Source organism: Canis lupus, chromosome 17, assembly GCF_003254725.2.
Source record: "Canis lupus dingo isolate Sandy chromosome 17, ASM325472v2, whole genome shotgun sequence".
Lineage (NCBI taxonomy): Eukaryota > Metazoa > Chordata > Mammalia > Carnivora > Canidae > Canis > Canis lupus.
Genome location: NC_064259.1, coordinates 22047983 through 22074876, shown reverse-complemented (window position 1 = coordinate 22074876; position 26894 = coordinate 22047983). Strand labels below are relative to the sequence as shown.

The 26894-nt window shown below is 38.5% G+C and overlaps 1 protein-coding gene across 13 annotated transcripts in view; it reads right to left on the bottom strand.

Annotated features, from left to right (window-relative positions):
- BABAM2 (BRISC and BRCA1 A complex member 2) overlaps positions 1 to 26894 on the bottom strand; it is a 449505-nt gene that overhangs the window by 243100 nt on the left and 179511 nt on the right. For 11 of the 13 annotated variants that reach the window (XM_049096100.1, XM_049096094.1, XM_049096103.1 and 8 more), the window contains exon 6: positions 15081 to 15155. The exons of the other annotated variants lie outside the window; for them this stretch is intronic. In XM_049096100.1, coding sequence (XP_048952057.1) covers positions 15081 to 15155 — 75 coding nt within the window. The remainder of the gene's footprint in view (positions 1 to 15080; positions 15156 to 26894) is intronic. 13 annotated transcript variants of the gene reach the window in all.

Genomic DNA, 26894 nt, shown 5'->3' with positions numbered 1-26894 from the left:
TCATGAGAGACACAGAGAGAGATGCAGAGACATAGGCAGAGAGAGAAGCAGGCTCTATGCAAGAAGCCTGATGTAGGACTTGATCCCGGGAATCCAGGATCATGCCCTGAGCCAAAGTCAGATGCTCAACCGCTGAGCCACCCAGGGGTCCCAAAACTGAGAAATTTCTAAAATGTGAGGACATACAAGCAAATATGCCATTGGCCATCAGAGTAATGATGACATACTAACATAACATGTACCTCTGGAAAACTCCACTATTCATTCATGAAGTAAAAAAATCTTAATTTTGAAAACAGTTTTTACTTTATGGACCTTCTGAAAGGATCTTAGAGATATGAGAGTTCCAAGACCACACCCTCTGAAGCCCTGGTCTATAGAATAGAGATTAAGAATACCATCATCATCAGTATTCCAGGATTTTATGTTAAGATGTCAATCCACATATTGAACAGACATCTGGGTCACTGTAGACTACTTTTAGAGTTAGCACAAAACTTGAAAAACCTAAATCATCATCTCATCCTGCTTCAAGAGAGCCAAAACCTTTTATAAGCGATTTTGGAACAGAGAATGACACCAACCTTATTTCTGGGTGTCACTCTTCCAACAATATGGGCAGAATGTAAAAACAAAGCCACAGTCAATGGATTCAAGAAAGAAAATGGGTCTTCAAAAAATGGGAGAAAGAGGATAGGAACCATCGTGACCTTACTTTATCATGAAACATCAAAATATAAGTATGCTGTTAAAATCTGTTTAAAATATTTTACACGAGAAAAAAAAATCCCTCTCTCCCAGTTCTATGTTAAACATCATTCTAATCAAGGGCTGCTGGTTCCTTCTCCTCCTCCAAATCCTGGGAATACATTTATAATGAGAAAAAGGGGAGAACAACACTGGGTAACAGTGAATACAAAACCCAGCTCCGCAGAAAGAATAAACCTGAAAAACCCCAAGATATTTAAAAGACTGCTGTGACTCAGGATAGGAGAGGCAACAGCAGCCAGGAGCTGCAGAAGACAGTGTGGGCTAGAGCAAGGCTTCTCAAACTACCTACAATGAAAGAGCAGTTATCATTTGTTTTGTTTTGTTTTTCCTAATCCTTCACAGATTGATGGCTTCATACAAAACATTAAAAATGAGTTATTAGAAAAAGAAAAAATTTAAAACATCAAAATGCAAACCCAATATTTTTATCATTACAAGACAACAGACATATGATTATTCCATCAAACTGCTTTAAATGTTTCTAAAGACTCTCAATTCTGTACTTATCATTAACCAAAAGAGATAAACTTTGGGTAGCACTGCCTGGAAGGTTCCAACTGAACTCCTTCCTCTCCCTCATTTTTCCAGGTTGATCGCTGAGCTAGGTGAGCAAGCACTTCAACTACACATCTCAAAACCTCAGCAAGTCTGAAAAGTGGCTCACCTGGAGCTTTAGTACTCCATTCAAATCCTCCGAACCCTATCAGGCCCTTTCCCAATGATGTTATACATTGTTTACTGGCAGATTTCTCTTCCTAAAGACAATCCCTATCACAGTACTACTAAAAACAACCAATTAAACTCCTTAGCTGAATATTTAAGGCTCTATCTGTATCACTGTATCTTTAAAATGCCTTTCCTTACTTATCTTCCCCTACTTTGGACACATGTTCTACGATTTAGAGAAACCGGACTGCTCTGTTGTCCTCCAAATGTGCTATGGTTGTGAGCCGAAATCATGCTCCTTCTTTGTCTCTAGCTTCTATCAATACTAACAATCTTTCAGGGCCCATCCCAAACGTCACTTCTCTCCCAACCAGATGTAATCTCTCATCAACCCACTAAAAGAACCCTGTATTTCCCTTGTACTACTTGAATAATTATGAATTGCATTACTGTTGTCTATGAAGTCATCTTATGCCCCTACCATATTTTACTTTTATTTTAAAGTATAAGGTTGCTGATTGATGAAAATGGATTCACGAGAACAGATGACAGTGAGAAACTGATCTCCTTCAGTACCAAGGGGTGCCTTCATGATGTGGATAGAGAAAAAAAAACACCACAGAGAAAAGCAACTCCAGATTTAAAAATGGTCACCTATAATAATCACATCCTCTGATCCCTGTGCCACCTGGTTCAAATCTATACCTCCCTTTGTGGTTAAAGGTAGTAATACCTCCCCCATACACAAGCAAATTCAAAAAGACAACATGATATAATTATGTTGTCTTAAAAACCAACTGCATAAAACAAGATTAATAAAACAAGGAGGGGGATGCCTAGGTGGCTCAGCGGTTGGACCTCTGCCTTCAGCTCAGGATGTGATTCTGGGGTTCCAGGATCGGGTCCCACATTGGGCATCCTGCATGGAGCCTGCTTCTCCCTCTGCCTAGGTCTCTGCCTCTCTCTTTCTGTGTTTCTCATGAATAAATAAATAAAATCTTTTAAAAAAAAACAAAAACAAGGAGGTCTGGGTTTTTTACCAACACAATAAATACTAACTAACGGTGAAGAGTTCTAATGGAACACTGACCTGATCAATTCTATCTCATGTTTTGTGCTTTTTTCTTTCTAGGCACCACAATTTAAGAGAGATGCTAGCAATCTGGCACACTTCCTAAAGAGAAGCATGAGGATAGAGAAGAATTTAAAACTTATAATATATATATATATATTGAAAGTATAAAGGATTAAGAATGCCTAGCCTATAAGAGAAGAGAATCTCAGGTTGAAAATACAAGTGTTTTCTTTTTTCTTTTTTTTTTTTAAAGATTTATTTATTTATGATAGACATAGAGAGAGAGAGAGAGGCAGAGACACAGGAAGAGGGAGAAGCAGGCTCCATGCCGGGAGCCCGATGTGGGACTCGATCCCGGGACTCCAGGATCGCGCCCTGGGCCAAAGGCAGGTGCTAAACCGCTGAGCCACCCAGGGATCCCCTATAGGTGTTTTCTATTACAACATTATATATTCATTCATTTAAAAAAAATCTGCATTCTAGTAAACTATATATTAAGAATAAGAGGTTGATGAGAAAAATATGGTAAGGCTTACCTTACAGTTGCCTATATAACTTTGTAACCACAAAGTAACTCCAGTTAAAAATATTAAAATCCTTAAAACACCAAGCCATATTCCTAATAAACAATTATTACAGTAAATATAAGACTCCTGAAAATGCAAAGATAACCATGAAAGGGACTACAAGGAAAGGTTGGACTGCTTAGTTATAGGAAAGAGTTGGGGGACATTATCTCAACCTGTGGAGAAGCAAGTTGTAATGACATCAGAGAGGGAGAGCTCTGGCTCACTGCCTTGAGTTTGTTTCTTTTCACAAAGAACAGGGGAAACCATGCGATAAATACTTAAGTACAAGGTATAAGGCAAAATTGAGTCAAGTAGAAGGATATGGAGTGAATGGACATTGTGTGCAACATCACATCCCCCCACAGCTTGCTGTGTTCATCTGTACTGCCGTCCTTTGGATTCAGCTGCTGTTATTTAGTAGTCAAAATATTAACGTGAGAGGAAAAATCAACTGTGGTAACTTTTGTATTATACTGACATGCTTCCACTACCAACCATGTATGAACTGATTCATGGTACTAAGGCATGCTCTGTAGCAGAACAGACTATACTTGAAGGATTATCACCACATATGGTGATAGGGTAGCAAAGCAGGTCAACTGATGATCATTTGACATACATCTATATTCTAAAATTCTAATTTAGAAAACAAAAACACAAACACACCATAAAAAATAAAGGCCAAATAAAACTATAAAAGAACACCCAAAGAAAGGAAGTTCACAGAGCCAGCTGTGACTGCTCATTTTTAGTAGGAAAATATACTATTGTCAGAACTACCATAAATCTTATCTAGAAATCTGGAGCAAGAGTAAACCTGGATTTTGAATTCTAGATGAGGAAAATCAGGAGAGGGGAAGAGAGAAGCAACAAATATAATTTATCTTCCTCTCAGTGGAATACCTACTCTCTTTCTAGTCCACAATACATTCAATACTTTGAAATATAATTCAATGACTCAATAAAATCAAAACCATTTCTATTCTGCATCTACTCCAAGCTCAGACATACATTAAATACCATCATATTCATCATCTCATTAGTGTATCCAACAATTTGGTGGGTGTGCAGAGCCTGACCATATTTTAGCAGGGAGATTAAGACTTGGAAGAGAAGTTAGTAAATTATATGTTACTAACAGGTTACTTAAAAATAAAAGCAGATGGAATAAAGGAAGGAAGGAAACAAGGAAGGAAAGGAAACGAGGAAAGAAAAGAGAGAGGGAGCCTTCAACCACATTGAAGATACTTGTAAAATATAAACTAAGAGACCATGGTATTAAAAACCACTCATCCTCATTGAACCAAATCCCTTTACTTATCTTTCCATGCTGTTCCCAGTGCTTTGTGAAGAAAATATTCCCCTCCAGAGTCTAGAGAAGGGATTGGCAAACAACTGCCAACAGGCCAAATCCAGCCCCGGGCCTGGTTTTGAAAATAAAGTTTTATTGGAACCCAGCCACACTCATTCATTCACATATTGTCTGTAGCTGCTTTCATGCTGTGACAGCAGAACTGAGTAGTTGTGAAAGAGACCATATGGCCTGCAAGCCTAAAATTTTACTATCTTGCCCTTTAGAGAAGACGTTTGGGGGCCCCTGATTTACAGTGTATTTTTCTCTGAGCCCTGCTTCTGTCTCTAGAAGAGGGGGGTGGAACAAGGGCAATGAACTAAAAGCAGCCAGGGGTCTCCTACTCCATGAAGGAAGAAAAGGAAGTTCCCTGCACAGTAAGTTTTCAGACCATCTCACTACTTTCTTGGCAGTTAGGTCTTAAATGCTAAATTTGGCTCCAACTTAGCACTGATAAATCAGCCTTATTACAAGAATAAACAGCACCCTACTTTTACAGTACTTTCTTCCAGGTACACACTCCCACTTTTATAAAAGTATGTCTGCTCCTATTTGACTAGACAGAAACTATTTCCTTTGAGATAAGATGAGGGTTCCCTGTGAATTCTTTATGGTCTTTCAAGCAGCAGACAAACTGTTTTCCTTTAAAACCAGATTTCACACAAATGAGTTAAAGTAATCTTTATTTCTAAAAGCGTGATTTTATTGGAGCCAAAAAATTCCCTAAACTAAAAGGTCTCAAATTCTGAGCCATCATTTAATCTGTGGTTTAGAGAAAAACCTTTGTGAGGTCAGTCTTTGAATTTATAGTCATTTATCAGGATCAGAAAACTTTTTAATGTTTGCTATCTTATGCTTGCTGAGAAATGACTATAATCAATATATATCGCCCTAACTAGCTGGCTGGATGTCAAATAAAGAGAATATTTTGGGGAGATTATCAGTTTCCTTCCTAGCAATATGTAAAACTAAATGGACTTTCAAACAATTCCAAATAATAAAGGACAATGTAAGAATTTATCAAAAAAAAAAAAAAAAAACCACCCAGGGAAATTAATCAGCCTAATTCTCTTTTCTTGAGTGCACAGAATGCAAAATCTTCCCCCTGGTCCTAAAAGAAGGTGAGAAGAATGAGAAATTTCAAAACTGTGAACTTATGAAAACTCAATCTTTGATGACAAGTCATAAAATGTGACTGTCACACACACACATTTTCCAACACTCACACCGTTACCTATTTTCCCTGACCATATGAAAGGACCAAAGCACCACTTGAAACAGGTTTCCCCAGCAACATTCCCTCTAAATTTTTCAGAGAGAACACCAGTAAGATTATCATATTCAAGTCTGTCATGAATTAAAGCTATTTCTTGGGACACCTTGGTGGCTCAGTGATTGAGTGTCTGCCTTCAGCTCAGGGCATGATCCTGGAAACCGGGGATCAAGTCCCACACCAGGCTCCCTGCAGGAAGCCTACTTCTCCCTCTGGCTGTGTCTCTGCCTCTCTCTGCGTCTCTCATGAATAAATAAATAAAATCTTTTAAAAAATAAATAAATAAAGCAACTTCTTGAAAAGCCTTCTCTATGACTCTTTTAGCCAGTATGCTATCATTTCAGTTGTGCTTTTTCACAATTTACTTAGTCATTTCAGTTTTTCAAGTTTCCATCCCATTTCCACGACTCATTTTGTCTAATACCTACTGAGTATATCTCCTCATCTATGTTCTCATGAACACCAACAATCTGGTCTCTCTCAGACATTAACACTGAAATCTTTCCTATTCTCACCATCCCTGTGACTCCAGCCAAATCCTCCTCCTTGGGCCTGTTCATTCAATGGCATTTGGGCATTGTCTTCTTCATTAACATTTTAAAATCTTTGGCTTACACAACTCTGGGCTCCTGCAGTACTTCCACCTAGATGACAACTTTCTTCCATCAGGTCCTCCAAGTTCAGGTCTTGGCTTTCCCTTAGTTGTATGTTACACTTCCTCATTTGGGTTTCATGATCCCCCCCACCCTATTTTTTTTTTTTTTTTTAAGATTTTATTTATTTGAGAGAGAGAGAGGCAGAGACACAGGCAGAGGGAGAAGCAGGCTCCATGCAGGGAACCTGACATGGGACTCGATCCCAGGTCTCCAGGATCACGCCCTGGGCTGAAGGCGGCACTAAACCGCTGAGCCACCTGGGCTGCCCACATGCTCGCCTTCTTCTCCACTTAAATCACTTAGCTCCTCTCTGGTTCCAGCTGACAAAAATTAAGACTAGATAGTCTGTCATTAGCTCCAAATAAACATTTAACGGTCTTGGGCAAGTAAATGGAACTTCTTTGGGCTTCCCTATATTCTTACGACAATTAAGTAAATTCTCTGAAAATATTAACCTATTAATTAATTAATGTAATAATCTAATTAATCTGGGGAAAGATTAAAGAGTAGAGGTTTCAGGGACACCTGGGTGGCTCAGCGGTTGAGCATCTGCCTTCTGCTCAGGTAGTGATCCTGGGGTTCTGGGATCGAGTCCCACATTGGGCTCCCATAGGGAGCCTGCTTCTCCCTCTGCCTATGTCTCTGCCTCTCTCTTTCTCTCTATCCTTCTCTGTCTCTCATGAATAAATAAATAAAATCTTTAAAATAAATAAATAGAGAATAGGGGCTGTGAGTGATAGCATGGTAATCCTCACAGTAGTGGGAGGAGAATGAGGAGAGCTGCCAATTTCAGATTAATAACAGCACAGGCTGGGGAAGAGTATAAAACAGCGTTGCATGGATGGGTAGGCTCTGAAAGCAGGATCCAAGAAGAAACCATCATTTGTTTCAAGAGAAGATTAAAGGAGACTACTCTAGCAGTAACACTGCAGAGAAATTGGACAAGGGAGGGCTTGGAGCCAAGGAAATGAACTAGGAAGCTATTACCATGAAAATCCAGGTGTAAAGAGATTAAGACTACCTGTTTAATGAAGTTTGAAGTAATTCTTCAAGCACTCAAGATCTTTCCAACTCATCTTTTCAGCTTTTTCTCTCATTATTCTCTGCAAGAAACTTCTCTACCAGTCTAGATTATTCCCTGTACCTTAAATCAAGTATGCCCACAGTCCCACCATGAGTGAACTGATCAGCCCCAACTTAACTGTCCCTCTTCCCTTTCCTGCCTTTAAAAGCTATGCCTCTTTAGGAAGTCTAGTTTATGCCTAAATTTGGTCACAAAGGTTTCTCTAACCATTCCAATCTATAATAATCTGTACATTTTTAAAGGCCTACAATTATCTTTTTTCTTTTTTTTTTTTTTTGCTTGTCTAATCCTTGACAGATTCAAGGATTTGAATCTATCACTTTAAATCAAAATCAATTCTTCAGGATTCTGCACAGTAGTACTGCACTGAAGAACCAAGTCAAGCCAATATGGTCAGGGTCAGGGTCAGGGTTAGAATATAGATGGATGGATGGATGGATGATGGAAGGATACATTCATAGGCAGACAGATAGATCAATAGGGGGATGAAGCCAAGCCCGTTCTGTACACTGTGTTGCAGCTGTAAGCAGCTAAGGATGCTGGGGCAGAGGAGGGGCTCCGGAGCTACCTCTGTTCAAGGTTCTCCTTCTGCCACCCCAGTGGGTCACACTAAGATCCCCCTTAACATCACTCTACAACACAAGTCAAGGAAAGAGAAGAAGGGCTTGGATCCCATCTCTGCCTCCTCACTAATTTCTCAGCCTCTACCTGCTCCAGCGTCATCCCCATTTCCAAGTCTGCCTGACCTCCTTACTCCAGTTAAAACAAAATGACTCATGTATTAACACAATTAAACTCTCCTACAGTGGCAGGGAGCTTCAGTATCCCTTCACATTTCCAGCCGTCTTAACTCAGAATTACATACCACAAGAGGCTGCCTCCGGCTCCCCCACATCACCTTCGTCTCTGTACCACTGTTTCCACCTTACTCCTTTAGGACTACCTTCTCTTTTCTCTCTGCTGTCCCCGGAGTCCCTGTGCACTGCATCCCCCACTTTCATCTGACTCAGTGACATCCACATCACCCTCCTCCTTTGTCCTACCCATTTCAGGGCTTCACAGAGCACATCAACACCTTGCCTCTGAAAAAACACTTCAGACAGATTTACTTTTTTAAAGATCTTTGTAAATCTTTACAAAGTAAGTCTGTAAACACAGACCACTGCAGCTCTCACTTTAGCATCCTTCCTCAATCTTTATTCTTTCTACTTCAGACAGATCTAAAGAGTCCTAGTTTACCATTCTGATGACTCAAGTTAAAATAATCTAGCTATACAGAGTATTTCTTGCTACAGTGTGGTATGTTGGAAAGACCCCTGGCTTTAGAGCCAAGGAATCTGCATCCAAATCCTAGTTCCACAAATTGCTACCTGGATCACTTACATAATGGTGCCTGCAGTCCTTATCTATTTAAAAACATGCAGGGGAAAAACTACCCTGCAGAGTTGTTGAGAATATTAAAGGAGATAACATGCATAAAGCACCTAGTCCAGTTCCTACAAACAGTATGTATTCAATACCAATTAGTCCCCTTTCCTCACTCTCACCCTTCTAAGCTTAGCACTGCCAGTCCATTAATAAATGAGGCTGGAGGTGTTAGACAGGGTGGCAGTCATGCCATCATTGTGCCAATAAATCCATTTACATTTGAGTTTACTGAGCCAAAGTAGAAAGCCACAGCTTCTGCTTAGAGCAGAAGTTCTTAACCCTGGGTGCACACTAGAATTACCTGGAGAACTTTTAAAATATAAGAATATTTGAGCTTTACTGACAAAGATTCCAGTTTCATTGACCTGATGTAGGGCCAGTATCAGGGTAGCCCAACATGAGAACCACTGATTAAAATTAACTGGCATCGTCCAGAGTTTAATGGAACCCAAGGGCCCCTGGCACTTGTTGCACACTGTTACAAGTTCCCCCCAGACAAGACCATGCAGAACAGATGCAATCTCTCCAGATTTACTTTGGTTCCATAGACTCCTAAAATAATCTCAGGGAACCAAGCCACTTCATATGGATCTCTATCCTTTAACATGATAGCAATCGGGGTAGAAAAGTATCCAATAAATATGTAATAGAATTCTGGAGTATCATACATCCCAAAAGAAAACACAATACGTACCTCCTGAGATAATTGTAAAATATACTTTCTATGTCCTAGAATACCCAAAAATCTAGGCCTAAACTGCTCTATGAAAATATACTTTAAGTTATCTTTCAGTTAGTGGCTCCAGTCATGAATTCACCAGCCTTATGAACAGAATGTGTATGTGATGGTTAACATTGTTTCAACTTATCAGAACTAAGCAATGCCCAGATAGCTGGTAAAACATGATCCCTGGTTGTTTCTCTGAGGGTATTTCAGGAAGAGATTAGTATGTGAATCAGGAGACAGTAAAGAAAATCCACCCTCATCAATGGGGGTGGGCATCACCCACTCCTTGAGAGCCCAAACAGAACAAAAGGTAAGATGAATTCTCCCTCTTTTTTTCTCTCTCTCCTCCTCCTTCTTCCTCCCGCTTGCCTCCTCTCATTTTCCTTCTCCTGCCTTGAGCTAGAAAGTCCATTTTCTCTGCCCTGGAACAGCAGAACGCCTGGTTCTCTTGCCTTCACACTTCATGCCTTATATCAGTGCCTCCTCTCCTCCCCTGGTTCTTGGGCTTATCCTGGTTCTCTAGCCTGCAGAGGAAACATACTGGACTTCTCAGCCTCCACAACCTTGTGAACCAATTTTGTAGTAAGTCTCCTCTTACATATAATCTATTTTTTCTGCTTCTCTGGAGAACACAGACAAATACAGAGTGGTTCCTGAGTTCAGAATCAGCGTCTGTACATCTGAAGGCAAAATGTACTACTGTACATTTTGTCCATCTACTGTTCTCATAGTCTAGCAATCAATGACTGCCCTGTGCCCTGGGGAGTTATATCTTATCTACCTGAGATATTCTTCAGAACTCCCATGGCCAACACACAGAGGCATTCTGTTTGGCCATCAGTGTTTTAAAAAAATATTTATCCATTGCCATCACTTACAAAGCAGCCATTTTCTCATACTAGAAACAAACAAACAAACAAAAACTGAGATTCCAGGCTCTTTTTTATAACATCTGCATATCTGGCAACATGAGGCCCATATTTTCACATGGGAACAACTGTGAGGCTGCACAGTAGCTGCTGCTCCACATGAAGCACACACTGGCTGGCTCCCTGGAGCTCTCACCACTTCCTCCTGTATTTTATCAAGCCAGATTCACTCCTTCTCGGTACCTGCCTGGTCTTGTGAGCACCTGCAGTTTCGAACATACATGTGATTAGAAAGGGGACTGAGTAAGCTGGTGAACCCACCAGTCACAGTCAGGCTGAGGAGGCAGCTCCTACAGGATAACCTCAGCACGCATGTAGTCTTAGATGTTCTCCTCCATGTTAATGACCTTCTTAAGCCATGTATGATTCCAATCTGGAGATCTCCCTGAGACTCTCTGCCTGTCCTTGATAACCCAATCATAATTGCTACTTTCTGCCTCTGCTAGACACAGGAACCTGTGTTCCACAACCCTGCACTTAGTGTGCTCTGACTCATCAGCATAGCCACAGTGGCTTCTAAAGGATGAGAAGGCTGGGAACCTTACCTCCTGACATAGATGGCCAACTTCAGCTCTGTCACCTTCACTGCATATCTATACTGTATCATGATTCATATACCATAGTGGGACTAGACTGCAGCAAGCAGTCCTTCAGACTGAGGGAAGTTAAATGATGCCAAGAAGATTCCTGTAGAAATTAGAAGTCGAAGCACTTCAGTCATAGTAAATTGGTTACAGTCCTACCTCTGGGCTGGGCTAGGGCTCCATGGTACCTGGTGTAGAGAAGTTCCAGCCACTACTTAGACTACTGCTATAAAATGAATCTTTCGTGTCCCTCCCTAAATGTATTTATTGATGCTTAATCCCCAATGTGAAAGTATTTGGAGGAAGGGCCTTTGACTGGAGCCCTCAGAATTGGACTAGCAGCCTTACAAGAAGAGCCTGGAGAGAGAAGCTCTCTCTTGGCCATGTGAGGATACAGGGAGAAGATGGCTATCTACAAGCCTAGATGCAGGCCCTCACCAGACAATGGATCTTCTGCTGACTTGATCTTAGACTTCCCAGGTTCCAGAACTGTGGGAAATAAATGTACATTGCTTAAGCCACTTAGTCTATGGTGTTTTTGCTAGAGGAGCCTGAATGGACTAAGACAACTATATAAACAATTATGGTCTTATCAAACAAAGAAAAGTTAGCACTGATATTCTTTAAAGGTTATGTTTGTCACATCCATTATCAGCAGGAAATGGTTACTATTTAGCCCTCTACTGCAGTGAGATACTGCAATTTTCCTAGACATTTCTGTATCATCGACTGAGAGGGGTCCCTAACTATAAAAATTTAACTTGACTATATTCTAAATAAACTGACTTATTATTTTAAGGGGCTAGTTTCACACACATACCATGTGTACAAGTAAGCTTCTCCTCTTCCCAAAACACTATATTCCGAGTTTCTGAATTTGTTTGTTTTTTTTGAGTTTCTGAGTACTTCTGACTCAGATGATAAAAAATTTTAGTAGACAACTAGAAATTTTCCTTAGTTATCTCACAATGGAGTATGCTTTTCCTGAAGAAAAAAAATGCTTTCCCACCATCATATACTCAAGTTTAATAATTCTCAGAATGAGAATAAAGACAGAATACACATAAGTCAATTTTCACCACATCCGGAATAAAATCAGGGCAGCATCTTCTAATGATATATGATTCAGCTTCATGACCAGTTCTTCAAGAAAAAACATACAGGTAAAAAAAAAAAAAAAAAAAAACATACAGGTATAAAACACTCTTTCTCTGGTTTAGTAACTGTAGTGAATATTACACTTTTGTCATTTCAAATAATCTCCCCTTTATTCTGGGGACCACAGATTCGCAATATAAACCTATCAGTTGAGAAGTTCAAGGGCGTGGACCTGGCCCAAGTAGGACAGACCTGGGGAAACTGATCCATGCCTATCTGTAGATGATTCAACATGGGATACATTTCCTGCTATGTAGACTATGGAAGTACAGGATGTGTACTACATTTTCCATTTCATTTATAGTAGTTTGTGCTGGATTTCCACCATCTACAGATAAAAAACCCTAATACAGAGGTGTTTTTTGGTTTTTTTTTTGTTGTTTTTTTTTTACTGAGTTCTTATGTAAATGATTTATCTAACCTACTGACTTACCTCATCCAAAAATAAAATTTAGACACTGAAGTCAGTACTCATTTTCAGAATAAATTCACTCTATTCCACATAAGAACCATATATACCTAAAGCATAATATTAAGTAAAATCGCTGGCTATTTAATGGCTTTTTTCATTCTAACATCAAAAAATTCTATTAGTAGATAAAAGAGGTATGCTTGTAAGTGGATGATGGCTTCATCGTGGCATAATGAAATCTCACTCTAGCAAATCAGTATGCAGTCAAACTTCATGCTATTCCAATATTTAAAAGGTCTACTTCACCATTCATTTCTTTGGGATGGCAAGGTAAAAATACATTGATGCTGGTGAACAGTATCCTCATAAAGAATTTACTTGGGGACTGAGACTATTGGACAGCAGCCTGATAATCAGAGTAGGAGTATCGGAATGCTAATAATATGTAAATCAGCTCCTGATGCAAACTTAGTTTTAAGAATAGTATAGCCAAATGTTCTAAGGTTTTGATAAAACTTTAGGAACTTAGATCTTAAAACTTTCAACAGGTATTCTGGATGCCTTCTGGGATGCAGGTATTTTTTCCCGGATGTTTTGTGTTATATAAGAGTCGCTTTCTTTGCTTCCTTTTTTTTTTTTTTTTTTTTTTTTTTTTGTCCTTGTTGCTTTGCTCTCTTTGCATGGCCTAAAGGTCCAGAAAGATATCAATACTGCAATGTAGGCATTTCATCTGCAGTAGAAATGTCATTTCATCATACTTTGGGGGCGTGGGGAAAAACTTTCCCATTTTGCCAAATAGGTCTCACTTTTTTCCTGTCTGACCAGCAAAGAAAGTAAGAACATAATAATATAAAGTTAGAACTCTTAAAACAGAAAATATGGAAATTTTATTTTGAAGAGAAAAAAATTAGATTATATTCCAAGAAGCATTTTTTTCCTTTGATCCTCAGGAATATAAGAAGAGGCAATGCTAGGTTCAAATAAGCAAGATAACCATTTAAACTGATAAGGCCCAACAAATCAAAACAAAGATACTATAACTGTAAATTATGGATTAAAGTGATTATACAAATAATGTACTCTTATATACTACTGAATTTGACTTTAATAAGCTGAAATAGAGCTTTATCTGGAATATACAGAGGTCAATGAATCTGCCTTCTAAGAGTTACCAAGGAGACTGCTTGCTACTCTAATAGAGCATAGTAATTGCTTAAACCAAATTAATTATGCTTGGTAATCACAGATCTCATATGTATATTTTCCACAACAGGAGTGTGGAGAAACTAAGATAAATTGCTGACTTCCATTCTCATTTGGACTTCATAATCATTTGGATATGGAGTGGAAAACTAGTCAACTAGAAACTTAAAATGAAAGTTTAATGAGGCACAAAAATCCTATGTTTTACTTAGGGGAAAAGAAAACAATTTCCCCACCTTGAGTGGAATGTTTAAAAAAAAGTGTTCCCTAATCTTTTTTTATAGTCTATATTCCACGAGACCATGCTTCCAATCATTATCAAGATTAATATCTAATATTAAGCGTGACTACCACAATACATAGGAAATATATTGGAATATATAGGAAAACTTGTACAAGGTTTCTATCTTTTCTCTAGGTTGTAATAAATACCATTAACTCTCTGAACAACATCAAATTAGGAAGGCAGACATTTTTCTTACATTACACTAAAGCCATATAACTCCAGGTTAGAAATATGGGGTTGAGGGCAGCTAACCATATCTTAAATCAGAACCGAAATCCTCATTTCTGATGAACCCAGGTCTTGTGTTAAGACTTTCTGTTCAGAACCTGCTCCCTGGTCCATGTGGTTTCCATCACACTAACCATAGCCCAGTCACTTGACTCTACTTCTCCTGTGCAAAGCACCTGCAGACTCTGCCCTAAAGTGGCTACTCTCCCAGCCATACCTTGCTTGAATCACATTTTAAAGAATCCCATATATACTGGTCTAAATCAATTCTGGACAGACCAGCTATGAAGGTGCCTGAGATGAACTGCTGACGTAAATAAGGAAAATGAGATGCGTTTTGGCACAACAGAGTTAATATGCAATCCTACCTAAAGACAGAATGCCTATTAGATAATTTCCATGAGAGTCTTTCCTCCCAGTAAGATTACTAACAGTGACTTTCCCCAAAATTTAATTTACTTATACAAATTTTACCTTATAAGGAAAATTCACTTTGAAATTACTTTTAGGACTACTATTTTAGTTTTTACATAACAAATTCAGTGAATCTTCATATAATAAATACCTTTAATAAATGCATTATCTGAAAATGCTGACAAGCCAATCATACAAATATTCAGAGTTAAATAATTACTTTAAAAGCTCCTTTACATTATCATACTGAGATCACATATTTTTACCTTGAGGAGGTATGTGGGAATATTGCTGAAATCCACAGGCAACTTCAAAAGGAAACGTGCTGAAAATTCACCCGTCTGTAGGACAAAAGGTGTAATAAGATTAAAATAAGAAATTGATTGTGAAGTGACAATTATAGCCAAGGCCACAAGTTCAACCTGTTCAAACTGGAGGTATTTTCAATTTGGGGTTCCTAACATTAAGCAAGAAAAGAAGATTGGAAAAGCAGGGGAAGATCAAAAAGAATTCTTAAATTATTAGCTACTAAAAGCATAATTAGAATTTTTTAAATCTGCATTTTTAACATGCAATAAAATTATAATGTCTCATTACCTTTTTGGTTTTTTTAAGTGTAGAAAGAATACATGAATGTATGATTTTTTTTTTAATTCAAGCAAATAGACAGACCTCTCCCTTTGATTCATTTCTTTTTACTAAAGCAGTCAGACAATTAAGATTTATAACCCACAGGCGCTGACATATATCACTATCCCTTATAGTGTGTCTGGAAGTACATACAAAGGTCAAACATCTACCCATATAAAGCAGTCTATCAGTAGGTACCCCAAATAAGATTCTAATCTCCTGGAAAAATCTATTAACATCATTACCATCAACTAATCTTTTTCAGCAATTCTATGAACTAGTCTCCATATATAAAGATATACAGAGGTTTAGAGATTTAAAACATTTTTTTAAATTTTTATTTATTTATGATAGTCACAGAGAGAGAGAGAGAGAGAGAGAAAGAGGCAGAGACATAGGCAGAGGGAGAAGCAGGCTCCATGCACCTGGAGCCCGACGTGGGATTCGATCCCGGGTCTCCAGGATCGTGCCCTGGGCCAAAGGCAGGAGCTAAACCACTGCGCCACCCAGGGATCCCCTTAAAACATTTAAATGATGACTTCTACTTAAAAAAAAAAAAAAAGAACTCATATAGAAGAAGAGTTTTCCTCTCAATTTATGATGATGTGAAATCATAAAGTTTTTTTTTTTTTAATGATGGAAATGGCTAAGGTATCACATTAAAAAAAAAAAAAAAAGCTTTGTCATACTGTGGAGAAGGGGGCTTCCAGTTGGGCTATCAGACACCTAGGGGTTTCTGGGAACCTCTGCAAAGGCCACAGAGAAAGGTGATGAACTGATGCGATCCCAGGTCTTCCAACCTCTTTCACTGGAATCCTGCAGGTCAGCTTCGGATTTTAACATACTGGGTTTTGCTATGACATGTTTGAAAAAAGAACTTTGGGGATGATCCAGAACTGCTCTGAAGAGCGGATCTCTATCCTTTTTATATTTTGTGAATACTAAAGAGCTCCCAATATCTCTACTTCCTTTCCCTCTTAAAAAAAAAACAAGCACCTCAAACTCCTAAAACACATGCTTAAACACATCAAGCATTTACAAATGCTTAGATCGGCAGATGAAGGCACACAAGCATACCTACACACCTCTTATGGAAGATTCCATATTAATCACCACGCCTCTCTTACAAATACCCTAGCAAATGGCTGTCATTTTTAAACTGTGACTTAAAACCTTGAAAATGCCGAGAGAAATATAAACCTTGAGCTCAAAAGATAAAAGTGGTAACTACCATCTGCGTGGTGGTTCATTGTTTTCTGCTTACAACATCTTTTTTTTTAATATATATATACATATTTAAAAGATTTATTTATTCAGAGAGAGAGAGAGGCAGAGACACAGGCAGAGGGAGGCTGATGCGGGACTCGATCCCGGGTCCCCAGAATCACACCCCGGGCTGCAGGCAGCGCTAAACCGCTGCGCCACCAGGGCTGCCCTGCTTACAACATCTTTTAACTTACATGGAACTCTAAGGACAGAGCACTTTCTCACTGCCCCAAGCCTAACCCCATGACACAAAAAGCAGAAAAGAGAGAACTGAATGGACAGACTCAAAATTGAGGCAGGCCAGATAGACCCACAGAAGCCACTATGCCACCAGAAAAGCCAGTGGTGAGAAATAGGAGGCATTCTGGGAGCTAAGCAGCTATACTCAGTATGGCACGCCGATACGTGTGGGCTACTTGAAAGAATAGTTAAGAGCTACCTAAGGATCTACAATTCATCAGGGTGGGTGGGAGGAAAAAGCTTGTGAAAGAACCTAATACAATTATTGCATTCTATTACAGTCCAAGATTACTAGAAAGGTATTGATTTTGGTGTTTTGTTAATCTCCTAGAGGACTCCACCACAACACCCCCTCTTAGGTATGATTCTTTCCTTATACACTGAAAAAGGTGAGTGTAGGGACAACGTAAAGCACTAAGAATTAAAAGGGAGTTTTTAAGAGGGACATATAGCCCAGTGGGAATTTGGGGTGTGTGGGAAGAATAGAAAAGTCTTCCTTGAGGGCAGCCCTGGTGGCTCAGTGGTTTAGCGCCGTCTTCAGCCCGGGGTGTGATCCTGGGGACCCGGGATTGAGTCCCATGTCGGGCTCCCGGTATGGAGCCTGCTTCTCCCTCTGCCTGTGTCTCTGCCTCTCTCTCTCTCTCTCTCTCTCTCTCTCTCTGTGTGTGTGTGTGTGTGTGTGTGTGTGTGTCTGTGTCTCTCTGAATAAGTAAATAAAATCTTAAAAAAATAAAGAAAGAAAGGTCTTCCTTGAGTGCTGGTACAGTGCTACAAAGAAAGGACACTCATCCAAGAAAATAAATTCCCAACTACTGTCCCATCTTTTCTCTTGTATAATCATTTTTCCCTCTTTACCCATCAGCATGCCAACAGCATTTAAAAAGTCTTTACCAAAAATAATAATAATAAAAAATAAAAAGTCTTTCATAACTTCATATCTTTCTTCAGGTCCCATCTCATTTCTCTGTTCTACTTTACAATCTCCTGTAAAGCACTGCTCTGTATTTCTTCTTTTACTATTCTCTCTGGAAACTCTTCCTGTCACCCTTTCCCCCTGAACCAGACAACCCCAATAACTCATCAAGGTCACCAAGGACCTCCCCACTGCCAAATCCAACTGGCATTTCTCAGTGCTCATTTTTTATTACTTGTTCTCTCAGCAGAATTTTGACACAGCTGATTATTATTCCTTTCCTGGAACATTTTTCCCTGGTTTCCAGGATCCCTCTCTTGGTTCTACTTTACATCACCAGCCCTCCCTACAGTCTCCCAAGCCTCTGAACACTGGAGTGTCCCACCATGGCTCAGCCTCAAGATCTCCCTCCTTCCTATACCCTTCCCAGGTGGCTTCATCTAGGCCCAAGACTTTTGATACCATTTATACGCGGATGATTCCCAAATGTTCTCTCTCCTCCCAGACCTTTCCCTAACTTGTTTCATTTATCCAACTATCATGAATGAAACCAAACTCCTGATTTCTTTCCTTTACTATCTGGTCTTCATGTTAGTAAATGGCAATTCCATTCTTTCAATCCCTCAGGCAAAAAACCTCAGAAGCATCCTTGACTCCTCTCTTTCTCGCTCATCCTCAGTTCAAAGTAGCAACAAATCTGGTCGATTCTACCTTCAAATTAGATCCTTAGTCTATCTCTCACCACAGTACAACCACCTGATCTTAGCCATGGCTATCTCTAGCCTGGATCACTGCAACCACCCCCGACAGCTTCAGCCACTGTTCATCTGGAAGTTTGCTCCTGTCTCCATAAGGCACAGCAACCCTTCTGACACATTAGTCAGATTATGATCCTCCTTTGCTCCTTTATAGAATAATACGACAAGGTAACAATTGAGCAGAGATGTGAAGGAGGTGAGGAAGAAAATCATGTAGAATGTAGAGGAAAAACATCCCAGGCAAAGAAAACAGAAAGCATTAAAGAGCTGATGCAGGAGCAGGCCTAGATAGACCAAGGACGTCAGTGTTACTGGAGCAAACAAGCACTAATACTGATCAGAGGTCACCCAGAAACTCTCTTTTCCTAACCCCTATGGGATGTACAACAATCACTCATAACGTTAGTAAATACCAAAATGTCTACTACATCTATATGGAACTTTGTTAAGTCAATCCTGGGGATATTGAGAGAGGTTTTTCAAAAGTGCCAAGGAATTACAAGGGGTGGCAGAAGGGAGTTAGTTGGACAGACAATAATGAATCAAACTCAATTCATCTTCATTTTCAATTTGGAGAAGCAAACTATTTACAATCAATAAATAGCCATTTCTACCTACTGGTATACCATGGCAATCTGTCAGTTAAAATGGCACTCTCAAAACTTTCACATTGTTAGACTCAATGGTTCTTCTATATATTTTTTGAAAACAATAAAAAGGGGTAAAATATAGGATTTAAAAATTAAAAGAAGTCTTGTACATATAAGGTAATGGGAAATATAATTACGTACTTAGCACTTGGACTCATGTGAACTGCTAGTTATTTTAGTCCAAGTACTACATTTTAGCTCTTTTGCCCTATTTCAGTTTGTACAATATATTTTTATTCTACCTGCTATTTTAGACCAACATTCCTTTAAAAATGCTTTGACAATCCCTTCTTTATCCCCTCTCAAAATGTTGATCCTAGAACGAATATAAATTTATGTTTATTGGTAAAAGACTGATTTACACAACTAAACTCATAGTAAAAGGCAAGTTGATCCAAGGACTAACAGGATTTTCTGTTTATCAGCAATGGGCTAATTTACACAACTAAATTTCATAATACGAGAACCTTCAGACCGTGAAAGGAATTTGGTGCTCTTGGAAACCATAGAAAGTGCTTTTTGATCTCCAACTTTCCAGCGGACTATACATTCTTTATTTTGCCATTGAGAGAATAAAGAAAACTTAGCATCTGTTTCTAACAGTGTTGGAACCATTGGATACTACAACTCAAGAATTCAGTTTTCAGTTCTGCCACGGATTTTCCCTGTGACCTGGAAGTAATCTCCTTCTGTGTAACTAAGGAAATGCTGACTTATAGCATGTCTTAATATAAAACTTAAGCTATAAATTATATAAGGAGCAAAATATAAGTGAAAAATCCATTCTGAGTTCTACCTCAGATGACTTTTTCTGTGTTTTTATATTCAAAGTTCCAACGGCTATTCAAGCAATTTACGGCCACTCTATTGTAACATCAAAAATTGCTTCCATTTCAATCTTTCCTGTAAGCTGAAAATGAGACATTTAGATGCAGCCAAGTGAACAGAATAATTTGATTTTTTTGTCAGTCCTTGGTCAAATCTTCTCTTGGATAGATGTGGAAAATTATCTGACCTATGACTGTTAAAATGTCAGCCATTCTGCCAACTGCTTTAATGGCAATTTCCCCAGCTTAGCAATAAATATGTGCATCCTTCCTTTTTTTTCAAGTTATAGTACATTGGCAAGTTCCTTAAACTAACAAGACTCTGAGTTTTGGCAATTTATTAGGTCTAAGCTTTTCTTCTGGTAATAGCATCTGTGTCATGTGACAGGTAGTGACAGGTAGACATCTTGTGGGGAATGGGCTCCAAACCCAGAATGCTCTGTAAAGGGAAATTTCCCTTTCTTTCTTAGAGGCTGTTCCCTTGTCAACAAACAAGCTGTCATACAAAACTGACTGCTTCTACCACTTAGATAGCCAAAAGTGAAGAAACACTCAAGAATGACTACAGCTTTCACAGGGTGACAGTCGGGTAAGCGTGATTCTTCAAATGGACTCTAACAACCAATAGCCCAAGTCTGTAGCCCATCTATAGCCTGTTCCTTGGCAAATACATAATTTCCCATTATATGTGAAAAGGAAAGCCAAAGTCAGTCTAACTAGGATTTCATAATATCTCACATTTTACAAATTGTTTTCTAAAGTATATTATTTAATTATCCCAAAACCCTTTTCAAAAGATATAAATTCCCTTATACCTATTTCAGAAATGAGAAAACTTGGTCTTAGAACAGTCAAGAAATTTGCCCACAGCCACTCAAAGAGTAATAAAGAGTCAGAGGCCAACCTCAAGACTCAAGATCCATTCATCCCATTCATTACTATGGATTAAGAACCTAAAAAGTGTCAGGCCCTAGATAAGGCATTCCAAATATAATGAGTAAAAGAGGCCCCTGCCCTCTTAGGGCTTATCATCTAGCAGGTGAGTCAGACATTAATCAAAACAATGCTGCTATAAATTACAACCTGTAAAAAATCTATCCAAGAAAGAGCAAAGTGCTCTGATATTTCAGGAAGACCAGACCTGTCTAGGCTTTGGGGTTCATTACATTGAGGGAACTCTTAGAAAGCCAAGTCATAAGACCATATGGAAAAATAAACAATTAATACCGTCAGGAAAACTTCAAAGAAGCAAAGCAATGAGAGGGGCTAGTTATAGCAGAGACTAAAGACACAGTAATTACAGGAGGGTGATACTGATGTTAACAAACAGAAAAGTTAAGTCCGGAAATAAGGCCAAATACATTTAGTGTATGACTGATGATGTGAGACAACTGAACTGCCACCTAGGAATAAAGTTAGATCCATATTTCACATCATATATGAGGATAAAGTCCAAGTAGATTAAGAATTTCAGTGTACAAAACTAAAAGCATAAGAAAGAAAACACTAAGGAATGCCTTTCAAATAGGACTTTAAATTCTGAAGCCAAAAAGGAAAAGATAGGTAAATTTGGTAGCCTGAATATAAAAATTTTGTGGATGGCAAAAAACCACCATCAGCAAAGTCAATAACAACTGACAGAGGAAAATATATTTGCAACTCTATCATCCAAGCTAATGACCTTAATGAAAAAAAGATGAAAAATCCAAGACAAAAACAGGCAACGAATATATAGAAAATACAAAAAACTCTTAAACGTGAAAAAGTACTTAACCTCATTCATAACAAAATGAATACAAATTAAAACTAAACTGAGTATCATTTTTCACCAGAGTGGCAGAAATCAGCACTTTAAAGATAACACTGCACTGTGTTCTCACCTCCACTGTTTTTGATGACAAATCAGTGTTGACTCAAATAACTGCTCACCTACAAAAAGTCATTTTCCTGTGATCACCTAAGATTTTCTCTTTATGTTGGTTTTCAGTATTCTGACTTGCATTTTTCTTGGTTAGGATTTGTTGAGATTCTTGAATCTGTAAATTTATGTCTTTCACTATATTTGGAAATATCTAGCATTATTTTATCAAATATTTCCCTCCTTCCTCTCACTCCAGTACTCCATTTCCATGTATATTCGATGTTTTGATTTTGTTCGGTAAACTCCGCCTTCTCCTCTTCCAAGTATCAACTCCTATCCAGTATCTAACTGATTTCAATCACTATCCAGCATCTTCAGGCACATGTCTTTATGTTCTGTCCAGAACTTACAGTTGTTGTTTGTGAAAGTGTTGGTCCAGGAGCTACCGAGCCATTATGCAAAGTGGAACTTGAGAGAAATCTACAAATATGTTAATTCATTGTTGACAATATTGTGGAGGAATAATTGCTTTCATATATCACTGCTGGGTTAAGAAATGAGTATTAACTTTATGGAGGGCATTTCAGAGATAAAATTATAAACACACAATTTCTTTGATCTTGCAATTCTTCTTCTAGCTATTTATCTTACTTGATAATAAGATATACTTGAACACATGCAAAATGACAGGCCAGAATGTCAGGTAAAAGAATAAAGGAGCTTTCTATATTTGGGGAAAAAAAGTCCCTGAGCTATGATTAGGTCAAAAGCAAGATGCCGAACATAGTGTATAATATATATTACTATTTGTATTAAAATACTATTTGTATTAAAATATATATATAAATATATATATATATTTGTATTTCCTTATTTGTGCATACAGAAACTCTGAAAAGCTATATTAGAAAAAAGCTATACCAGTGCTTACCTGGAGTAGAGGAAAAAAAAGAAGGTGGCCCTGATTTGGGTGGACACAGGACAATGACAGGAGACTTTTCACTACATGTATTTTCAAAGATTTTGATTTTTCAAGAATATGAATTTATTCCCCATTCAAAAATTTTTAAAAAGTAATTTGCAGGGGCACCTGGGTAGCTCAGTTGGTTGAGAGTCCAACTCCTGATTTCAGCATAGGTCGTGGTCTCAGGGTCATAAGGGTTGAGCCCCAGGTCAGGTTCTGTGTTGAGCACAGGGTCAGCTTGAGATTCTCCCTCTCCTTCTGCCCCTCCCCCTGTTCACACACTCTCTCTCTCTCAAATAAAGAAATAAAATCTTTTTTAAAAAGGAATTTGCAATTAAAAGTATACATAATGAGATGCTCATAATTCATGCATTCATTCATTCATTAATTCAACAAACATTTACTTGTGCCAAGTGCCAGGTTGGTGGCAGATGGGGTGATGGAAATCTCAAGACAAACAAAATATAGAGCCTCTGTACTCATGGAACTTAAAGTCCACTCTGAGAAGATGAACAAAATACTATAATGTGATGCTCTGACAGAGATATTCACCAGATGCTCTGGAAGTAATTCAGTTAGGACTCTGCATCTTAGGTGATGGAATTCCATTTCAAACTTTCTTAAAAGGATATGAGGCATCTCACAGAACCTAAGACTAAAAATGCAGGCCAGCCTCAGTTCAAGAGATGTTAATACCCTCAGCAGTTTCTCCTAGCTTATCTCTGCTCGCTTTGTGCTTTATCTTACTTTCTCTCTGCCTACCACTTTCTGATTCTCTTGGCTAGATAATATGAGAAAAAACTGATGTGTGACACACCAGTTACTCATAAGGAAACCAACTTCACTTTCTCAGTGCTAACTCCGAACAGCCAGGCAAGAATTCTGTTTGGCTTCCGTGCCTTCTGAACTAATCAACAATACCTCCACGTTTCTTTATAGTAAAAGAGTTAGTGGTACCATAAATTCACTGAAAATAACTGAAGAGCTAGGAAACATTTTTAGGAGTGAGGGGGTTAAGTTATGTGTACACTCTCCCAAAGCCATAAAATACTCTGAGGGGTTTCCTGATAGAACGCTTCAAAGACAGGATTCTTCGCCTTTTTCCTCTTACTACATGGAAAGAAAGCATTAAAAACTCAGGGCAGCAGGTCCTTTGAAGACCCTTGTAGGTCCTTGTGTTAAGACTGCTCCCTACATCCAAATGGTCATCTAGGAAATGGGGCAGGGCACCCAAGGTTTCAGAACAAACATGTGGCCTCACGAACAAAAGCGAGGGATATGATTCCAGTCCTTCCTCAGATGCTGCTCTGTAACATGCAGGCAAAGGATTTCCTTTGTGTCTCTCATCTGCTTTCATAAAACTGGATCTTTTCCATGTGATGCACCCTACTGCTAAAAGAAATGTGAATTCCCTAATGGTATGTCTATTATTTAAAAAATAATAATAAAATTCCCTTATAATGTCAGTAACATTGAAAAAGCTATCATATTCACCTTTAATGTCTTTAATTTAGGTACTTACACACACATACTACTTCTTGGGAATGAAGTCACAACCTGAGATATAAACTACTTAGAGCAAGATCCTAAGTACTCCTACTGACATACAGGTCAAAATTCAATATAACAAATCCATTACAAAAATAATAAAAATGTGAGCCCCTGTCATGGGTTCATTTATTTTAAATCATGTTCAACTCATAATAGTTCCATGTGGTTAACAACAAAAACAAACAAATCTGTCAGTTCCTAGAAGTATGTATAACACAGCTGACTACCACGCTACACCCTTTTCGCACAAGTTTATCCCAGTCTACAAATCAAATCCCTTTAGGGTGTAACTCCCAAGTAGCGTAAATTAAGCAGGGATTAGGAGAGAAGCTCCTTGGATCCCCTGCTACATATGGCTAACAGGCATCACCAGAACACCTACTCCATCCTCATGGCCCAAGGCAAAAAGGCCACATGCTTCCAGACCCTCCAGATATTTTGATCCCTCTTAGCATTCTGGTCCTCCCCTCCCACCATCCTAGACCAGTTCTATACAAGAGAAAGACAATACAATGCACAAATGTAAGCTACACATGCATATGTAATTTAAGATTTTTAATATTTTCTAATAGCCACATTTAAAACCGTAAGTAAAAACAATTTTAATACTATATCCCAATATATCCAAAATATTCTCATTTTCACATATAATCAATATAAAAATTGTTAACGAGATCATTTTTGTATGAATTCTTTGAATTCTGGTATGTATTTTACATTTGCACACATCTCAATTCAGAGTAACACTGCGTGTGCTCAACAGCCATATAAATGTGGCTGGCAGCTCTTGTATTGGACCACACAGTTCTAGACATTCTTCCATTAATACTAATCCCCACATTAAGTTAGATACTCTCTGTCACAAAGACCCGAAGATCTACTTGAGCTACCAAGTACCATGAACTTGGAACTTTCCTAACAGGAACGCTGATACTCGTCATCTGGGTAGTGGGGAGGGATCACGGGACCCCACTGCCTCTTCCAGATAATATGGCATTCATTCTTCCTCTGAAAACTGTTGAAACCTATGGTCTTTACTTTCTTTTCTCCACCTGCACTCCTGATATCCTGCAATCTGCTCTCCTCTGCCCAGGACTCCATCAGAACTGCTCCTGGAAAGATAAGTACCACTCTCTCTCTCTCTTAAAAAGTAACTTTCCCTTTTCACCTTGCTTTCCATTCCTTATCTGCATCTTAGCAACATCAACCTCTACTAGTCCACATATGGTACTTTATGATTAACAGAATTCTCAGAGATAACAGAGGAACAATCACTAACCTAGAATTTATTGAGCCCCTACTATCATAGGGGCTCAATAATTGAGCCCCTATATCATATCAATTATTGAGCCCTCAACTATTTACAAGAGGATGCTAATGATAATAATACCATGTATTACATAACCCCATGTTTGCTTAATTCTGTTTGCTTCCCACATACAGGTTCTAATTTATCTTTGTCTCAAAGTTGGGTGACAAGGGAGTTAGCTCCAGGAAAGTGACGTGGGGAAAACCTATAGTCACATGTACATAAAACTAATGATAGAATTAGAATCTGAAGCTTCCACTTTTCAGATCACTCTCTCTCCAACACATTTCTTCTGTATTGGCCTCCGCTCTGAAGGACCTTACACACTCTGACACCTACTGTTACAAAAGTAATCAAACAAGGAGCCCACAAGACTGAGGTAGCTCTAATGCTGTGGTAGCTGACTTAAGCAAACTGAAATCTAAGCCAGTCATTTCCTATAAATGCCTCAAAATTAAGAACACTCAATCACAAACAGCCAACTGGGCTTTCCCAAATAGTGCAACCACTTAGGCTATCGCCAAGTTAAGTCCCCAGCTTTGCTTCTGTATCTTCTCTACAAAAAGAGAAACACCAAGCTTTTATCAGCAGAATGCTCTTAACCCCTCTGAATCGATGTTTGCTCAAATAAGCTCTTAAAAATTTTAATATGCCTCAGTTTATTTTTTTAACAAACTTCATATCCTTTCCCTTCAAATGTCACATCACAGCAGGTGATGACAGAAGTCTAGGTCATTAACTCAAATGAGGAGCTCCTCATGGAATGGCTCCTTTCTATTCTGTACAATATTCTTAAATGCTGCCAGAGCTTAATTTATAAGCCATAGATTCCTAGATTCTTACTGGGATTTGGGGTCAACTACAATAACAAAAAAAGATAATTGCTTCACATTCTCTATTATATATGTCATTATTAAGAAAATTCCCACAAAAGGAAAAAAATGTTGCCAAAACACTGTTTTATCTCACAGATCACCCACTGGTATTCTTTAATATGTAAAAAATGTGAAAATATGTGGTTGTGGAACATCTCAAAACATTCATTTCATAGCAGGAAAGAAAAATGTCTTTGATCAAAATATTAGGTATGATAAACCAACTCTGAGTTCTG